Source organism: Corylus avellana, chromosome ca3 (genome assembly GCF_901000735.1).
Source record: "Corylus avellana chromosome ca3, CavTom2PMs-1.0".
Taxonomy (NCBI): Eukaryota; Viridiplantae; Streptophyta; class Magnoliopsida; order Fagales; family Betulaceae; genus Corylus; species Corylus avellana.
This window is the reverse complement of record NC_081543.1, coordinates 19324559-19344650: the sequence shown is the minus strand read 5'-3', so window position 1 is coordinate 19344650 and position 20092 is coordinate 19324559. Positions and strand designations below refer to the sequence as shown.

The 20092-nt window shown below is 40.2% G+C and overlaps 1 protein-coding gene across 2 annotated transcripts in view; it reads left to right on the top strand.

Moving 5' to 3' along the window:
* LOC132176164 (uncharacterized) overlaps positions 1–18276 on the top strand; it is a 62396-nt gene extending 44120 nt beyond the window's left edge. For both annotated transcript variants that reach the window (XM_059588296.1, XM_059588295.1), the window contains exons 10-13: positions 15746–15935; positions 16286–16491; positions 17544–17783; positions 18008–18276. In XM_059588296.1, the coding sequence (XP_059444279.1) occupies positions 15746–15935; positions 16286–16491; positions 17544–17738 (591 nt within the window). In that variant the 3' untranslated portion in view covers positions 17739–17783; positions 18008–18276. The remainder of the gene's footprint in view (positions 1–15745; positions 15936–16285; positions 16492–17543; positions 17784–18007) is intronic.
* The last annotated feature ends 1816 nt before the right edge of the window (positions 18277–20092 follow it).

The window sequence follows — 20092 nt, the reverse complement described above, 5'->3', positions numbered from 1 at the left end:
CGTAGTATTTTTGGATTCGACATGTATATGTTTTTGTAAGGGCTGTTAAACTGACTCATCAATCAAGCTAATATTCTATGCAAAGTGCAAAGAAGACCGGCAGACAGCATCCTTCCATAATCCACTTCTTCCAATAATTCACTTCGTCCAATAATCTACTGAAGGACCGTTGATTATGGCTCATCTCAAGGCATTATGCAGTATCTTTGAAAGCAATTTGTCTTAGATCAAGAAGTGATGGGGTTGTCTAGGGCCTGGACAGTGGAGTCTAAGGAGTTTGTGTTGATAGTGAAGGATGGAGATACGGTGCTGAAACTACAAGAGCGTTGCAGAGGTAAGTCACGCTGGATAAGGCTGGATTGGAAAGAAGCGGTGTGGCTAGTGAATATCTTTGACGAGTTGATGGCGGTTGAGGATTCAAGGGTATTTTGGGATGACTCTATTCGTAGTTTTCCGCGTACGTTAGCCCAGAAATGTTTCAATAGGCACGGGAGCTTTCTGGTTTTAGAAGCGTTTGATGGTAGAGAGAGGCAAGGTAGAGTCATGGTGCCTGAAGGTTGGCACAGGAAGGGCTGGGACCAGCTTCAGTCAGAGTTGCGGATTGCTATTGACTTTGTTCAACCGTTCGTTGGGGAAGAGAGGAGGATAGTGACAGGGAAAAAGAGAAGGAGCTTTACAGAGGTCTTGCTTTCCTCATCGAAGCAGGTAGAGGAACCGTTTGGGTCTTATGCAGAACCGATTGCGAGAGTTCCCAAATGGCTATTAGGAGGAAAAGCAGGGATCAGCAACTCTAGTGCTGACTGCCATGTTGGTCATGAGGTTCAGGTGGCTGCTCCGGCGAAGGGTCCGACGAGTAGGTTTGCGTTGATTAGTGGAGCCAGTTGTGGGGTACTGCAGAAGAAGACTGCAAGTTACGAGGAGAAACTCTGTGAAGAGCATGCTGCTGGAAGGTTTGGTCAGGCCCGTCAGGGTTGCGTGTGTGCGGAAGAGAAGGAAAGGCTGAAGATTTCCCTGTTAAAGTTACAGGAGGAAATCATGATTTGTCTCGAAGGTATAGGAGCTAGGTGTACTTGTAGTTGTGGGTTTGGGTCTTGTGGGCCTAAAGATGAGAGGCCACTGGTGGCCCATCAGCCTAGTGGACCGTCTAAGATCCAGCCCTTGGTCCAATCCAAGAACACGGCAGGTCAGAAGTCCAGTTTGGAGCAGGTCTCTGTGGTGGGATGTGGACCTAACAAGACTCTAAAATGGTATAGCAGGAAGGCAGTGGGTAAGGCGGGGGATGTGGGTGCTTCGTCATCCAACTCTGGCCATCAACCACCTTCGATATTCATTTCTTCAGATTTTTCGGCTCTTTCTGGGTCGCCGGCAGAGGCGCCGACGAGGGTAATGCCGACAGGTTGCCGCAGGGAAAGGAGTTCTGGGCGCCGATAGAGTTGCTGTGCTCTCTCCAGCGACCGGAACAGTCGCACAAGCTCCGGCATCGACGAGGGTGTGCGACCCAGGCCTGGGTATTTTGGGTAAGGAGCCGATGACCCTCCCGGCAGGTGATCGTAGAGAAATTTCTACTAGTGCTGTTTTGTCGGAACCTGCTGGGGCTGCTGCCGGTGATCGTGCGAAGCTGAAGAAGCCGGTAATGGTGGGGCAGACGGTAATTTCGAAGGTAGGGGGGAAGTCTGGAAGGGAGTTTGACAAGGGGGAGGGAGGAGGCTCAGGCCATTTGATGAATATCAGGCTGGGTCAGCCGGCGAAGCTGTCGGGCAAGGAAGGGTGTGATCTGCAGGACGAGCTTCCTCCGGGTTTTGAAAGATGGGAGCTGCCGGACATGAGTCAGAAGATGACGGGAAAGGATTTGGGGGAGGGTAATAGTGCTGGACAGAAGATGCTTGTTTTGCAGGGGGAGATTCCTCTGGGTCTGGAGAAGTGGGATATGCTAGGAGTGGGGACTACGGTCAGCGCTTATGAAGAGAGTTTTTGTTCTTTGGGAGAAGATTATTTTGGGGGTAAGGATCACAGTTTGCAGGGTGAGTCGCCAGTTCCAGATTCTCTAGCTTTGGTTCCTTTTGAGGATCAGGAGCCTATTTCGGTGGAGTTTGTTACTCAATTCAGCAAATTTGTGGGTGTCTCTTGTGATGGTGAGGACGGGAAGTTGGCAGAGGCTATTGGGCTCATTATGGCTAATAATGAGGACAATGGTAAGGAAGTGGGAGAGGCGTTGAAAGAGGGGCTGGCCGTGGAAACACATACGTGAAGAAAAGGTAAGAGAGAGCTCATTAATGTTAATTCTTCCATTAATTATGAGGTGCACAGTGGAAGTTCTTTGAGGGACAGCAAAAAGGGGAGGGCTAATCGGTCTAATTAATGAAGCCGAAGATCCTTTCTTGGAATGTGAGGGGTTTGAATGTAAGGGATAAAAGGCTAAGGGTTAGAAATCTTCTTAGAAGTTGGAAGGTGGATATAGTGTGTTTTCAAGAGACAAAGGTGGACTTTGTCACGAACAATTCTGTGAGGAGTTTGTGGGGGTGCCCTTATGCGGATTGGTGCTATGTTCCTTCGAGAGGGGCCTCGGGTGGTATTTTGGTGTTATGGGATAGAAGAGTAGTTACGAAGGTTGAGGTGGCTTTGGGCAGTTTTGTGGCGGCTTGCTCCTTTAGAAACGTCGATGATGGTTTTGTTTGGGCTTTTGCTGGGGTGTATGGCCCTAATAGAGACAACGTCAGGCGTCTACTATGGGAGGAATTGGTGGGTCTTATGAGTTGGTGGGATTTGCCTTGGTGTATAGGTGGGGATTTCAATGCTACTCTGTTTCCTAGTGAAAGATCCGGGGGGGCTTACTCTCGGTCGGCGATGAGGGATTTTGCAGATTTCATATCGGAGCAGGGTCTCATGGATTTCCCGCTAGTTGGGGGGGTTTCTACTTGGTCTAACAACCATTCCTGGTCACGGCTAGACCGATTCCTAGTCTCTCCGGAATGGGAAGCTCGTTACCCAAGTATGCGACAAAAAAGGTTGCTTCGGGTGTGCTCGGATCATGCACCTATTATTCTTGATTGTAGTTGCATTTTGGGAGGTAAAAGACCCTTCAAGTTCGAGAATATGTGCTTAAAGCGGAAGGTTTTGTGGACAAAGTTAGATGTTGGTGGGAGTCTTACCATTTCCATGGTACTCCGAGCTTTATTTTGGCAAAAAAGATGCAAGCACTCAAGGGGGATATTAAGAGATGGAATGATCAGGAATTTGGCAATGTGGGAGGGAGTATTAAGGCTCGTATGGATGATATAGAGGCTCTTGAGAGGGTGGAGGAAGAGAGAGGGTTATCTGCTGAAGAAATTGGGAGGAAAAGGTTGTTAGCCAGAGAATTGGAGACTTTTCTCTTACATGAGGAAATTAGTTGGAGGCAAAAATCCAGGATTCGTTGGTTGAAAGAGGGAGACAAATGCACGAAATTTTTCCATCAGATTGCTAACGCAAACAGAAGACATAATTCTATTGAGTCATTGACTGTGGGTGGTTCTATTACTTCAGATCAAGGGGTCATTAGCAATCACATTACCAGTTTCTACGAGTCTCTTTTTTCAGAGAGCCTCAACTGGAGACCGAGACTAGATGATCTTGATTTTGATACACTGAATGTCGGTGAGGCCTCTAGGTTGGAAGCTCCTTTCGAGGAAAGGGAAGTGTGGGAGGTGGTGAAAGGTATGGACAGGGACAAAGCGCCAAGACCGGATGGCTTTTCTATGGCTTTTTTTCCAGGATTGCTGGGATGTGTTTATGGTGGATATCATGGCGGTTTTTGCAGAGTTTCATGAGTGAGGTAAATTTGAAAAAAAGCCTTAATGCTACATTCATCTCCCTTATTCCGAAGATACATGGAGCTTCCGATGTTAAGGATTTTCGTCCGATTAGCCTTGTAGGAGGGACTTATAAGATTGTTGCAAAGGTCTTAGCTAATAGAATGAAGAAAGTGATGGATAGGGTCATCTCTAAACCCCAGAATGTTTTTGTTAAAGGTAGGCAAATTTTGGACTCAGTTCTCATTGCCAATGAATGCTTGGATAGCCGAATTAGATCCGGGGAACCTGGTTTAGTGTGCAAATTAGATATGGAAAAGGCCTATGATCATATGAATTGGAAGTTTCTACTTTACGTACTGAGAAGGTGCGGTTTTGGAGAGAAATGGTGTTCCTGGATTGAACATTGCATTTCGTCTGTGCGATTCTCGGTTTTGATCAATGGATCTTCTTCCGGATTCTTTGGTAGTTCAAGGGGAGTGAGGCAAGGAGACCCTCTTTCTCCTTTCGTGTTTGTTCTAGTCATGGAGGCGTTCAGTAGGATGATCAATGCCTCGATAAACAGGGGTCTCATTTATGGCTTTTCTGTGGGAAGAAGAGAGTCGGATCGAGTTATTGTCTCTCACCTTCAATTTGCTGATGACACTTTGGTTTTTTGTGGGGCAGATCCTAATCAAGTTAGAAACATTGGTGCTTTACTTGTTTGCTTTGAAGCCGTTTCTGGATTAAAGGTGAATCTGGCTAAATCTGTCTTGGTCCCTGTTGGTAGTGTGGATAATACGAGCACTCTGGCTGGTATTCTTGGCTGCGGTTTTACTTCTATGCCTTTGAAGTACTTGGGTCTCCCTTTGGGGGCCCCGTTTAAGGTCAAGGCCAGTTGGGAGGACTTGATGGAGAAGTATGCCAGAAGGTTGGCTCCTTGGAAATGCTTGTATTTGTCCAAGGGGGGGAGGATTACTCTCATCAAGAGCACCTTATCCAATCTTCCCACTTATTTCTTGTCTCTGTTTCCTATTCCGGCTTCCGTGGCGAAGCGTATGGAGAAGATTCAACGAGATTTCTTATGGGTGGGATCAATGATGAGTTTAAGTTCCATCTGGTTAGTTGTAATAAGGTATGTTCTCCGATCTCTGAGGGTGGTTTAGGGATCCGGAATATGCGTTTGATGAATAAAGCTTTGTTGGGGAAATGGTTGTGGAGATTTGCTCATGAGAAAGAGGCTTGGTGGAGAAAGATTTTGGTGGCAAAGTATGGTGCCGTTTGGGGTGGTTGGCGTTCTAGGGTTCCCAGGGGTTCGCATGGGGTGGGATTATGGAAGTATATTAGTAGGGGGTGGAGGTCGTTTCATTGCCACATTAGATTGGTCCCTGGAGTTGGGTCCAATATCAGGTTTTGGGAGGATATCTGGTGCGGTGACATGTCTCTCAAAGATGCTTTTCTTGGTCTCTTCTCTATTGCCACCAACAAGGAAGCGTCTATTGCGGATAACAGGGAGTGTACAAATGGCTCTGTGCAATGGAATGTTTCCTTCATCCGTAGGGTTCATGATTGGGAAGTGGAGATCTTGGCCTCTTTTTACACTCTCTTGTATTCGCACTTGATGCGTGGGGTAGGGGATGATCGGATGTGGTGGATCTCTTCTCGCAAAGGTAATTTTGAGGTTAGATCTTTTTACAGGATCCTTGCTTCTAAAGATCCCTCTCCTTTCCCTTGGAAGAGTTTATGGCGCACCAAGACTCCTTCGAAAGTGGCTTTTATTGCTTGGACGGCCGTGCTTGGGAAGACTTTAACCTTGGATAATGTTCGGAAGAGAGGTATTGTTGTGATTAATCGTTGTTGCATGTGTGAATCGGATGGAGAGTCAGTTGACCATCTCTTTCTTCATTGTGGGGTTGCGCGTATTTTGTGGAATGCCGTTTTCTCTCGGTTTGGTTTGTGTTGGGTGATGCCTGGCAGTGTTAGGGGGTTGTATGACTCTTGGTGGTCGGGTGGCAAAGCCCGCAGTGCTGTTGTGTGGAAGATGGTTCCTCTTTGTCTTATGTGGTGCATCTGGACTGAGACAAATGCTAGATGCTTCGAGGACTCGTCTAGGAATATTGAGGATCTCACACACTTTTTTTTGTACATCCTATTCACTTGGACTGCTGGTTGGCTAGCGCCCTTAGTGATTAGTTTCCCTGATTTCCTTTCTATGTTTTCTTCTTCTTTTTCTCTCTCTTAGTCGCTCTCTTGTATACTCCCTGTGTACTAGGGTTGCACCCCTCTGCGCTTTGATAATACATCTTTACTTATCAAAAAATTTTTGGGATTAGACATGTATATGTTTTCATAAGGGCTGTTAAACTGACTCTTGAATCAAGCTAATATTCTATGTAAAGTGCAAAGAAGACCGGCATACTGCATCCTCCCATAATCCACTTCTTCCAATAATTCACTTCATCCCATAATCCACTGAAGGACCATTGATTATGGCTCGGGATTAGACATGTATATGTTTTCGTAAGGGCTGTTAAACTGACTCATCAATCAAGCTAATATTCTATTCAAAGTGCAAAGAAGACCGGCAGACATCATCCTCCCATAATCCACTTCTTCCAATAATTCACTTCATCCCATAATCCACTGAAGGACTGTTGATTATGGCTCATCTCAAGACATTACATTACTTTTAAGTATTATATTATACATTCTTTAATATTAAGTTTACAGTATGTATGGGTGCTAGCACCTATTGTAACCAATCAAGCAATTTTGCTATTTCAATATGGAAGTCTTTTAAGGGCTGTATATATATAAAAAAAGAAAGCGCAAAGCGCCTCTAAGTACACAAGAAAGTAATGTTTACAACATTACTTATATAAAAAAAAAGGGCTATATATATATATATATATATATACCTTGGAACCACAGAATCGATTTAATCCTTTTTATCAATTCATGCCTTATAACATTAATCCTTAAGGATACCTTGATTTAATTTTAGACTTGAAATTCCAGAATACTCCTCTAAGCTTATCTTTGCAATTTATTTAGATAGAAGGACAACCCAACGCTAGCCATCATCAAATTCAGGTGAGGGGACACAACACTAAAAACCCCAACATATTTTGTTATAAACCTTTGGAAAAATGTTGGGGATTTTATAAATCATCCACTTACATGATTTTAAATTGCATTTCCTTTCATATTTTAATGCCAAGTTTTATTCATTCACATGTCATTGTTTAAGAATTTTACGTGTTACAATTGCCTTATCTTTTTATACATGACTGTGATTGTGACTGAAAATAGCTCTCAAGGTTTCATGGTGTATTACACAATTATAGATGAGTTTGCAAAATTATATGAAATGTTACATGTGTGTTCATGTTAGTAAATGTTTAACCCCGAGACACTACACAAGTCATGACCGGTACCGGATTGCATGGGTAGCATGGCAAGCACACTGAAGGACGGTTACGAGAAGGTGTGTGCTATCTGCGAGGTGGCCTTCGCCTAGGTAAGTTCCCAACCTGGTAGCTCTCCCTTGTGACGACATGATGAGCCTATCGGTCCTTCGGGCACTAAGGTAAAAGTTATGGAGAAGCAACGTCAATATGTGGATGTTGTTTGATTTCTCATTGGGTGGAATCCCGAGTATGAGTCATCTTGATTATCATCTTGTTCATTCGCCTCAAAGTGTTCCTTAGCTAATGGTTCCCCTCACTAGAGTTGCTTACTTCGACCCTACTAAAGCTCTTAATTGTTATGTTAGTTTTTACCCATATTTGTGCATTTTTCAGGATCTCAAGGTGAAGAGGATGATTGGTATGGGGCTTGAAGTTGGTGGGTTGTATTATCTAGATCTTGCACCTATTTCTCCACCTCGAGCTTTTTAGTCGTCACTCTTTGCTCTCAGTGGCATTGTTGTATGGTCATCCTTCCCTTTCTACTTTGAGTTGTCAAGTTTTTAGTCTTAGTCATGTATCGTTCTTGCATTGAGAAGCTTGTTAGCTAAGTGAGCTCCATTGTGTCTCTTTTCCGTCAAGTGTTGTGAGTAGGGTTTCTAGTCCTTTTGAATTAGTTCATTTTGATTTATGGGGACCAGTTAACGTTGCTTCCAATAAATTTTATTATTTTGTGACCTTTGTGGATGATTTTTCTTGTATGACATGATTACTTTTAGTGAAAAATTGTTCGAGTTATTTTCCATCTTTTCAAGCTTTTGTAATGCCATTAAAACTCAATTTGGTTAGAAATCAGTATCTTGGGTTCTGATAATGCCAAAGCATATACTTCTTTTGCATCCTATCTGTTTGATAAAAGCATTATCCATCAAACATCTTGCATTCACACTCCCCAACAAAATGGTGTGATTGAATGCAAGAATTGTCATTTATTGAATGTTGTGCGTGCTCTCTTATTTCATATGCATTTTCCCTAACAATTTTGGAGTGATGTTCTTGCTGCATGCTATCTCATTAATCTCGTGTCTTAGAAAGTCTCTCTCCTCTTTCTCTTTTTTTTTTTTTTTTTTTTTTTTTCTCTCTTCCATGTTCACGCCATTGAAGGTTTTCAGGTGTCCGTTATCTCATTATGTTCACAAAGTAGGTCCCAATTTTGATAAACTTGATCATCGTGCTACTAAATGTGTCTTTCTTGGTTATTCCAAGAAGGGTTATCATCGTTGTCCTATTATTTGACGCTACTTCACTAGTGCCAATGTAATGTTTGTTGAGTCTATTCCATACTTTACTGCTGGTAATTCTTGAGACTGATGTCACTCGTCCATTCCGCTGCCAGTTCCACCTCTAATCTGAGTTTGTCTCTCCTTCTCGTGTGGTATTGTTGCCCACAAGCTCGACTACTCCACTCTAGGTCTATACGCATAGCCCTAAACTACTCCAAGCATATTGAGGTTGATTGTTATTTCATTCGTGATAAGATACTTAGTGGAAATATATTTACACCAAAGATTGGAGCTGTTAAATGAAGCCAAAGATTCTTTCATGGAACGTAAGAGGGTTGAATGAAAGGGACAAAAGATTGAGGGTTAGAAGTCTTCTTAGAAGTTGGAAGGTGGATGTAGTGTGCCTCCAGGAGACTAAGGTGGCTTTCATTTCTAATAACTTTGTGAGGAGTTTATGGGGATGTCCTTATGTGGAGTGGTGCTATGTTCCGTCCAGAGGGGCCTCAGGGGGAATTCTGGTTATGTGGGATAGGAGGGTTGTTACGAAGGTTGAGGTTGCTATGGGCAGATTTGTGGCAGCATGTTCTTTTAGAAATGTTGATGACGGGTTTGAGTGGGCTTTTGGGGGGGTTTATGGTCCAAACAAAGACAACATTAGACGTTATCTTTGGGAGGAGCTGGTGGGCCTTATGAGTTGGTGGGACATGCCTTGGTGTATTGGTGGGGATTTTAATGTTACTCTTCTTTCTAGTGAAAGGTCGGGGGGAGTTCATTCTCGATCCGCGATGAGGGAATTTGCAGATTTTATATCGGAGCAGGAACTTATGGATCTTCCTTTAGCTGGGGGGGTTTCCACTTGGTCTAACAATCAATCCTGGTCAAGGCTAGATCGATTCCTTGTTTCCACTGATTGGGAAGTTCATTACCCGGACGTGCGACAAAAAAGGATGCTTCGTGTTTGTTCGGATCATGCTCCTATTGTTCTTGATTGTAATTGTTTGTTGGGAGGTAAGAGACCATTCAAGTTTGAAAATATGTGGCTCAAAGCAGAGGGATTTGTGGACAAAGTCAGAAGTTGGTGGGGTTCTTATCATTTCCTTGGCACTCCGAGTTTTATATTGGCAAAAAAGATGCGAGCTCTCAAGGAGGACATTAAGAAATGGAATAACCAGGTGTTTGGCAATGTGGAAGGGCATATCAAGGCTCGGATGGAGGAATTAAAAACTCTTGACAGGGTGGATGAAGAGAGAGGTTTATCCTCTGAAGATATTGAGAGGAAGGGGTCGCTATCTAGAGAATTGGAGATCCTTCTGTTACAAGAGGAAATTAGTTGGAGGCAAAAATCTAGGGTCCGGTGGTTGAAAGAGGGAGATAAATGCACAAAATTTTTCCATAGGATGGCCAATGCAAATAGAAGACATAATACTATAGAGACGTTGATGGTGGATGGTTCAACGACTTCAGATCAAGAGGTTATTAGTGATCATGTTACTCACTTTTACGAGGCTCTTTTCAAAGAGAATCTCACTTGGAGACCGAGGCTAGAAGACCTTGCTTTTGACATGTTAGATGTTGGGGAGGCTTCTAGGTTGGAGACTCCATTTGAGGAAAAGGAGGTTTGGGAGGTGGTGAAAGGGATGGATAGGGATAAGGCTCCAGGTCCGGATGGCTTCTCTATGGCTTTCTTTCAGGATTGCTGGGATGTGATCAAGGGGGACATTATGGCGGTCTTTGCGGAGTTTCATGATGGAGGTAAATTTGAAAAGAGCCTTAATGCCACTTTCATATCCCTTATTCCGAAGTCTCATGGAGCAAATGATTTAAAAGATTTTCGTCCGATTAGCCTTGTGGGAGGGACTTATAAGATTATTGCCAAGGTCTTGGCTAATAGGATGAAGAGAGTAATGAACAAGGTTATCTCTAAACCCCAGAATGCTTTTGTTAAAGGCAGGCAAATCCTGGACTCAGTTCTCATCGCCAATGAGTGTCTGGATAGTCGTATTAGATCGGGGGAACCTGGCTTATTGTGCAAATTGGACATGGAAAAGGCCTATGATCATATGAATTGGAAGTTCCTTCTTTATCTTCTGAGAAGGTGCGGTTTTGGAGAAAAATGGTGTTCCTGGATTGAGCATTGCATCTCGTCTGTGAGATTCTCGGTCTTGATTAATGGATCTTCGTCTGGCTTCTTTGATAGTTCACGTGGTGTGAGGCAAGGCGATCCTCTTTCTCCATTCCTATTTGTTTTGGTCATGGAGGCATTCAGCAGGTTGATTGAGGCATCAATAAATAGGGGTCTCATCTCTGGGTTTTCAGTGGGGGCTAGAGAAGCGGATCAGGTTATCGTCTCTCACCTCCTCTTTGCTGATGATACTCTGGTATTTTGCGGGGCAGATCCTTTTCAAGTAAGAAATATTGGTGCTCTCCTAGTTTGCTTTGAAGCGGTCTCAGGGTTAAAGGTAAACTTGGGCAAATCCGCTTTGGTTCCTGTAGGCTCTATGGAAAATGCGGGCATGCTGGCCGGTATTTTGAGATGTGGTATAGCTACTACGCCACTCAAGTATTTGGGTCTCCCCCTGGGGGCCTCGTTCAAGGTCAAGACCATTTGGGAGGACGTGTTGGAAAAATATGTCAGAAGGTTGGCATCTTGGAAACGCTTGTATTTATCTAAGGGGGGGAGGATCACTCTCATTAAGAGCACCTTATCCAATCTTCCCACTTATTTTCTGTCTCTGTTTCCTATTCCGGCATCAGTGGCGAAGCGCATTGAGAAGATTCAACGCGACTTCTTATGGGGTGGGATTGATGATGAGTTTAAGTTCCATCTGGTCAGTTGGGATAAGGTTTGTTATCCGATCACTGAGGGAGGGTTAGGCATACGAAATCTGCGGTTGATGAATCAAGCTTTATTGGGAAAATGGTTGTGGAGATTTGCTCATGAGAAAGAGGCTTGGTGGAGAAAGATTCTGGTGGCGAAGTATGGAGCGGTTTGGGGAGGTTGGCGCTCCAAGGTTCCCAGAGGATCGCATGGAGTAGGGTTTTGGAAGCACATTTGTAGGGGGTGGAGGTCGTTCCAAGACCACATTAGATTTGTCCCAGGTCGTGGGTCCAACATCAGGTTTTGGGAGGATATCTGGTGTGGTGACATGCCTCTTAGGGAGGTTTTTCCTGGACTTTTCAGCATTGCCACCAACAAGGATGCGTCTATTGCAGACAATAGGGAATGCTCAAATGGCTCTGCTCAGTGGAGTGTTTCCTTCACTCGCAGGGTTCATGATTGGGAAGTGGAGGTTTTGGCTTCTTTTTACTCGCTATTGTATTTGCATCCATTTGGTGGGGAAGGGGAGGATAGAATAAGGTGGATCTATTCGCGGAAAGGCAATTTCGAAGTAAGATCTTTCTATAGGATTCTTGCTTCTAAAGATCTCACTCCTTTCCCTTGGAAAAGTATTTGGCGCACCAAGGCCCCTTCGAAAGTGGCTTTTTTTGCTTGGACGGCCGCGCTTGGAAAAATTCTTACTTTGGACAATGTTCGGAAAAGGGGTATTGTGGTGATAAACCGATGTTGCATGTGTGAATCAAATGGGGAGTCCATTGACCATCTCTTTCTACACTGTGGGGTGGCGCGCTCCTTATGGAACGCCATTTTCACTCGGTTTGGTTTGTGTTGGGCTATGCCGGGCAGCGTTAAGGCGATGTTCGATTCTTGGTGGACGGGTGGTAAAACTAGCAGTGCCGTTGTGTGGAAGATGGTCCCTCTTTGCCTCATGTGGTGCATTTGGAACGAGAGAAACGCAAGAAATTTTGAGGATTCGGCCAGGAATTTAGAGGAGCTTATTCACTTTTTCTTGTACACCCTCTTCACTTGGACTGCTGGTTGGCTTGCGCCTATAGTGATCAGCTTCCAAGATTTTCTTATTAGATTTTCTTCCTCTCTTTCTCTTTCTTAGTCGCTCTCTTGTATACTCCCGGTGTACTAGGGTTGCGCCCCTCTGCGCCTTTGATAAATATATCTTTACTTATCAAAAAAAAAAAAATATTTACACCATTTGTGAAGTTAGGAGACCAATTAGCTAACATGTTTACAGAATTTGTGTCGTAATTGGTTAGAGTTTATTTGTTCCAAGTTGGGTTTGCTTGATATATATGCGTCAGCTTGAGAAGTGTTAGAAGAGTTTGTTGAGAATTTGTTATATGGGTATTTTGGTCAGTTTGATATATTTTGCAACCTAAGTAATAAATGTGAGGTAGGTTACGTATAAGATTACGAGCCTCTTTCCCTCAAAGTTTTCATGCAAACTCTACAATACTGTGAAACACTTTCACCTGATCAAGAGGCTTCCATGCTATGAAAAAAGGACTTCCACATTGAGAACAATGCTTTTAAATATTTTCCTCCTTAAGTGATGAACAATTGTTGTGTTATCTGGGATTTACGTTTTTGCTGTCAGTATTTATGCATTCATAACGTTACTAATAGTTTTTACTGATGAGAATGACTTAAAATATAAACTGACATGCATAATGCCTTGGTGGGTATATGTGCGCATTAGTAACTCATTTAATCTTAAATTTCCCTGTAACTGGTTCAGCGTTGTTGCCACTTCATATTTCCTCACTTTGATTTTTCTGAACCATTGCACTTTATGTCTCAATTGTCATGACAAGATACTTTGAGAAATTCAAACTGGAAAGCTTGGATCTTATGCAAAGCTGCTTTTATAATATTAGGAAATTCGGATAAGTTTTATAATTCACGAGTTATGATTTTTCTTTTCTTGACATTCAATATTTAAGTAGTGCTAATTCATTTACGTTCTGTAAGGTGTTAATTCTTTTGATTGGATAGTAACACAGGCACCTGTTGGATTTTAAACCCATAAACAGGCCCTATACCGTGTGTACATATAAGGGAGGATATGCCTCTTGAACTAGAGCTCATTGAGTCTTTGTGGTGCTAATTTCGATAAGGTTCCTTGAGGTTCTTTAAAAAATATAGGTAAGTTCCCATAGTCTTTAAATGCTCCTACCCTTTTGTTCTGAGAACTAGGTGGTTGAAAAAACATATCTCCTAATCAAATTATGAGCTAATCATTAGTATAATGAAGTACTCTTTTTGTAAATCACTTAAATTGTAATTTTATAGGTCTTAGTGGGCAACGACTTCAATGAGCCCAGGAAAGTCAGCATTAGAGAAAGACTTTTAGTCCAATTTGCAGAACTTATGTATATTTTAGGGAGCACTGATGAGCACCGAGTATCATTCTGCACAAAACTTTATTCCAAGTAGATGTGCAATCTTTACACACATACAAGATCGATTAATGATTAATTTTGGGAGTGCAACTTATTCATTATGCATGGGGAAAAAAGTGACACTCTGGACCTTGAAGGTATGCTAAGTTCTGTATTGGGTGGATGGATTGTAAAGGTGTTGCATAGGTGTAAAGTCTCACATTGGTTGTGTACTATGTGTAACTGGATTTTTATTATATATATATATATATATGGATTGTATTTGGAGCTTTGCTTCGATTAATCCCGGGGTGTACATGCCTTTGGCAAGGAGTTTTCCGCAAGTGTACTTCAGTTAATTTAAGGGGCAGTTCGATGGCCCCAAGAAGCAATTTGTACTCAAAGTCCTAGGCTATCCAACCACTGAGCCAACCTCTTGGGGTTAACTTTTTTGTTTTTGACATGTCCACACAAGTAGGAAAGGGGAAATTTGAACTAGTGACCTCCGCTTTATGAATTTTATTAGTAATTTTAAAAAGCTCCAATCATAACTATGACTAATCATTTTGGGATATAATGTAGATATGGCAAACACTTCCTCGTGTCATGACAAATGAAGTGCAAGCCAATTTAGTAACATCATTTGGTACTGGGACATTGTAGTATTAACTAGTTCTTTAGGGTATAGCACATATACAGCTAGTGATTCCTTGAGTCATGCTAAAAACTTGCTTGAAGTTGATCCTTTAGACTATAGAGTTGGAAACTTTAATTTGAGTTTAAGAAAAAGAGCGCAGAAGGATTAGACCTGTTAATTATATAGGGCCAAGATTATCAGTCCAAATCATTTTTATTAGATCTTTGAAGGCTACTTGTCATTTAAATGAAAAATCAGATTATCCTGTGCAATCTGATGAACTTGATGTCAATAGGCTGATTTGATGAGAATGTAAACATCAGAAAATTTTGTTTGGATTTGCTTGGATTTTCAATTGCAAACCACCGATATGACATAGCAGAAAGAGAGAAGGATATGAAGATTTTTAATTATTGGAAGTTGAAATCATATCTAAGAAGCATGTCCACAATATTTTTTTCTCCTTTTCCAAAATAAACATCTTTGAAGTCAACTCATATTTAGTATTATTGCCTGTTTGTTTAAATCTCTTTTGAAGTGTTTTTGTTGTGACTTCTGCTTGCTGCATACCTTGATCACTATTGTTCTAATGATATTTCTCTTAAGTCTTGTTCTTGAATCTAATTTGTTGGTAAAAGCATTATAGCTTGAGTATCTCATGAGTATGTTTTTCTCAGATTTCTGTTTGTGTATGTAAATACATAGTACAAATACACACACACACACACACACACACACACACACACACACACACACATATTTACATATATACACCTATACACAAATATGCACATGCTCAGTAACACAAACACATACTTCTTACTAAATGTCTACTTTTCTTGTAGGATGGGTACTTTACTTTTTATATTATTTGCATGTGAAGTTCCTTGCTTCAAAGAAAGTAATTATATTAAACAATCTTGCAAGTGGATGATCACATCCAGAGAAACAAAGTTGGGGTGTTAATGATAAAAAAAACTTGAAATTTGACTAAACAGATTCAAAAGGTGTCCAATTTTAGTCTCAATTGCCTGTCTGTCTTTTCAGTTTATTTGGAATACTGTCAATTTAACTTAATCTTTCAGTTTGTATGTCTTCTTGTGTTACACTAGGAAACTTGTGGTAGCCTTGATGTTTGATGAGCCAAATGCTAGTGGTTGTCATTTAATGTGAATGCCATTGTTGTACTGGCAGCATTCGCTTCTTATCCGGCACTCGTTTATTAGAAAATATTTTGAACATGGTGCTACAAGCATCCATTGGCGCTTGGAGAAAGTGCAATTTATGTGATCTATTTTCTGTTCCTTCTATTTTTTTTTTTTGAAGAAAGTGCAGTTTTCTTATGTATGCTATCTTTGTAAGTTGGTTGCATCCTCTCTATTGCAAATTACATTTTCTTGTTTTTTTCTCCTGAAGGTTCTTTGTAAATATTATCCTGAAGTCATGATAACAAGTCCTTGTATCGGTCGACAAGGAAAGGCTTTGCGTCGCCGACAGCAGAGGAAAGTGGAGTCTTCGTTGCATCATAAACCAATTACAGACCCATACTTGCATTCAAACAGGAAAGAAAATTGCCCAAATATTGACCAAACAGATCCAGAAACAGGTAAATGATGGGTTCAGCACAGGTTTCGAAGGTCTATCAGAATTCCAGTTGAAATTGATCACTCTCTCTTGCTCCTTCTCTCTTGCTTCGTCTCAGCCTCACCCAGTACCAAAGGGGAAAATAACTTATTCTAAGAAAAAAAAAGAAGGGAAATGCGATCATATGACAGGAAGAGACTAAACTGAACTGTTAGCCCAACAAAAATCATATCAACAGCAAAGTTCTCTAAGCAATGGACAATCAAACAGCTTCGTTGAATTTTGTGGAGTGTCATAGCTTGAAATGTTTATAGCTAGGCTTATTGTTACGATGATGGGGAGTACCTGTGAACTAATTTAAATATGATGCAGATGAAAACTCTGGCTTGGCAATGGACACAGATGCCTCATCTCATGGAATTTCTTTCAGTAAGATTACAAGATGTGAAGGGCCTAAATCTGTTGAGTCATATGCACTTTTTGAGAAGTACAGCCAGTCTGGATTATGTCGTCTTGGTCTCAAAGCTTTGACCGATATAGATTTGCATGACATATGGAAGGAAGCAGAGCCATTTGCTGTAGGTTACTTCAATCGCCTAGTACTTACTATTGCATCTTGAATGCATTATGTTCTGGTTATGGCTTAAAAAGATACTAGACTACATCTTTTATTGGAAAGCCTACCATTTCATAGTCTTGCTCATGATGTTTATGTGTTGTCTGTGTTGATATAATAAATTGGTATATTACATTCCAAATGCATATTGGTATCCACAGTTGATGCCCATGAATGGAAGGGGCTTTATACTACTATTTTTGCTACACTCATCCTGTGGTTTGTTTGTTTGGGGGTGATGTGGCTTAGCCTAGCATGGTGGCTGAAGTTCTGTTGGCTTGTTGGAAGGAACACTTTGAAAGTTATCATAGTGGAGAGATTTAGAACGTTGTTCTTTTGCATTATGTGCAAAGGAACAACTAGTTGCACTCCATATGCTCCTATATAGTACACATTACTAGTTGCACCCCATTTTTTGGGCTTTTTCTACTACATATTAACTTGTAAAAGAATCAGCACAATTTAATTTCAAAAACAAAGCTCTTCCGTCATTCCAGAGGAGAAAAGAAAAAGGAAAGAAAAGGAAAAGAAACTGCATTAAAAAGAAAATTAATAGGAAGAGCCTACATCCTTGCATTAAAGTTTCTGGATAAACCTTCAATAAATAATTTACTATAATTGGCTACTTGTAGTTCCATATAATTGAGGATTTTGTTAACTATTTGTAGGTCCATGTTAATCGACACTTCATCACTCTAAGAGGACTTACCACAAGTTTTTATAATGTGGTGTATCATAAATTACTGTAATACAACATAGCATAAGATGTTTGATTTTAGTTACAGATCATAATTCTCTTGTAAACCGTAGAATCCTTTTCATTGGACTTGATTGTTTGAGAATCCTTGGAATTTGATTGCTTGAATTGTAGGGTGAAGATATGTAATGGTGGGTTGCACCAACAGCCAGTAAAGTGCCCTTTCTAAGAAGTCGCAATACTGTTTATCTGCTGAAAATGCTTTAACATGGGAGCAACCCTGGACAACTACTGATTTATATACTAATCACATACAGGAACTCATAGGGCCTTACTGGTCTCTTCGAGCAGCTATGGGGCCTCTTTTGGAAACTTTTCTTCTGCTCGATCGATTACTGTTCCTCCAAGAACAAGGCAGTTCACTGGAAGTGACCATGCTACCTATTTTTGATCCAGAGGTATCCCCAAGGAATGTAGCCATAATTGCAAAAAGGAATATCACACAAATATGAAACCTTAGCCAGAAGAGGATAAAAAGGACTCTGCAAAGTGAAAAGGTAAAATTTGCTCAGTCCCCCCCCTCCCTTCCCTTGTGTGTCTGTATGTTTGATTTTTTAAATTTTTAAATTTTTTTTTTTTTTTGTAAATTATCACTTATCTTATTAATCGACTTGACCCTTGGTGCTTTGGTGTCAATAGTTTCTCTGTGAGACTTAATCAAGTACTGTTAATATCATCTGATCAATTTTTTTCTCCTCCTGTCTGCTTTATTCTTGGGCAGGGTCCTTTCAACTTGTTGTCAGAATATGTGAAGTGCGATTCAATTATAGATTTCCAGAAAGTAGTTCAAAATCGAAGCTCAAGGGTTTTTCTGTAGTGTACATCATACTTTTGAATATTAATATTGGTATCAAGATTCGTTCCTTAACTTGTTACAACCCATTCTATTGTAGTTTAAAACTTAATGTATAATCAGCAGAAAAAGGGTATTTACAATGTATCCTAATATACTTCTGCAGACTATATATATATATATATTCCATTCAACACTATTTGAGGCTTTTTGGTACTGAAGATAGTAGTAGATTAGTTTGAGCTGTGTCCATTACATGTCCAAACGTAGTAAGTAGTGCAGTAATACATTTCTGACATAAAACATTCTCCGTTTTAGAAGTATATGTGATACTCAAGTGATGATCATTATGGAAGATTGGAGTTAATATCGTTTTTTAAGGGGTGCTAGTTCAGATTCTCTTGATGCTTGGAAAATCTTGCCCTATGCATCTTTGTAACTTGGATTGGAGGTCTCTTTCACCTATTCTCTTCACTCTCAATGTTTTCTAGAACCAAAGGCTCACTATTAAGAAACATTCATCTGGTTACCATATTTACTTATGTTTCACTGTCTGTAATAATCTAAAGTAAATTTAGTTATCTCTGAACCTATGTATGTTTGTGCTTTTCTAAAGGTTAATTGAACAAAAGAAGAGTGGATCAACAAACCATGTAATATGAGGTTCAGTCAACTCAAGTGTTTGTATTAATTTTCATTTAGTCTTGGTAACTGAAAAGCCAATGTAGGAGGGAAATAGTCCCAAGAAGGATGTTCTTACTTGAACGCCCATAGAGGTTATAGTCCAAAGAATGTGAGTTATTGGGGTTCTCTTGGGAATTATAAAGAGTAAAAATGTAGGATTGATTTAGAATTTTGATATGATTATTATTAGAATATGTTAATTAAATGATTAAATCCATCATTTTCTACTCGGATAAACTTTTAGGTTAATTAGTGATTTACTTTGTATAAGAATAATAATGGCCTTGAGCTCAAATATTCAGAATAATGGTCGTTAATGAATATTCTACTTGTTTAATCCCCTTATTAAGAGAGAATTTGGATTTACACGAGGAAAAGTGTTACAATATTTAATTTGTTTTTTGTGCAGAATATCTTGATTAAATTCCCTCTTTCCTATTAACTTAAGTTTTTGGGACAATTTATGATTTAACAATTATAATCGGTATTGCAATGTTTGCATAACCACTTTGTTAGAATCTGACTAATGAAATGGGCTAATCGATACAACATGATTGTTCTTTGGAAGTAAATACAAATCAAAATGTTGAATTTGAATGGAAAAAATCTACATACCTTCTCTCAAACTACCATCAAATTAGTAATGTATCTCCCAAACTTTTAAGTAGGACAATGTTCTCCCTAAATTATTGTGAATTTGACAGTGTCCCTTCAAGGCTAGTAATAAGACAAAAATATCCTAAATTTTTTGTCGTTAAGACAAAATACTCTAATAAATTTGAAAAAAAAAAAAAAAAATCTTTAAGGAAAGAGAAGAAATTAAAACCTTGGTTTTTATTTTTTTTTTAATGTTTTTAAAAAAATAAAGATTTATTTTATTAAGGGTATTTTTGTCATTAGGTAGACATTGTCCCAGTTAAAAGTTTGAGAAAAACATTATCAATTATGTGGTAACTTAAAAAAGAGTATGTAGACTTTTTCCAATTGAATACATAACACAATGCATTGGACTCCCAGTCTTTATTGTGTATCTTGAAAATTGGAGTGTGTTTACATGTCGTGAGCGTCAATGAATTGAACTTCATTGAGTTAATAAACTCATATACATAGTTTAAATATGGTAAATCTGATGTCTTGTCACTAACTCCAATGAATTGAACTTCATTGAGTTAATAAACTCATATACATAGTTTAAATATGGTAAATCTGATGTCTTGTCACTAACGCCATTAATGTCAAAAAAAAAAAAAAAAAAACATTGTAGTTCCGTGATATGAAAAATCTTCAGCAAAACTCTAGAACAGAGTAATAATGGGGGTTAAGATATTT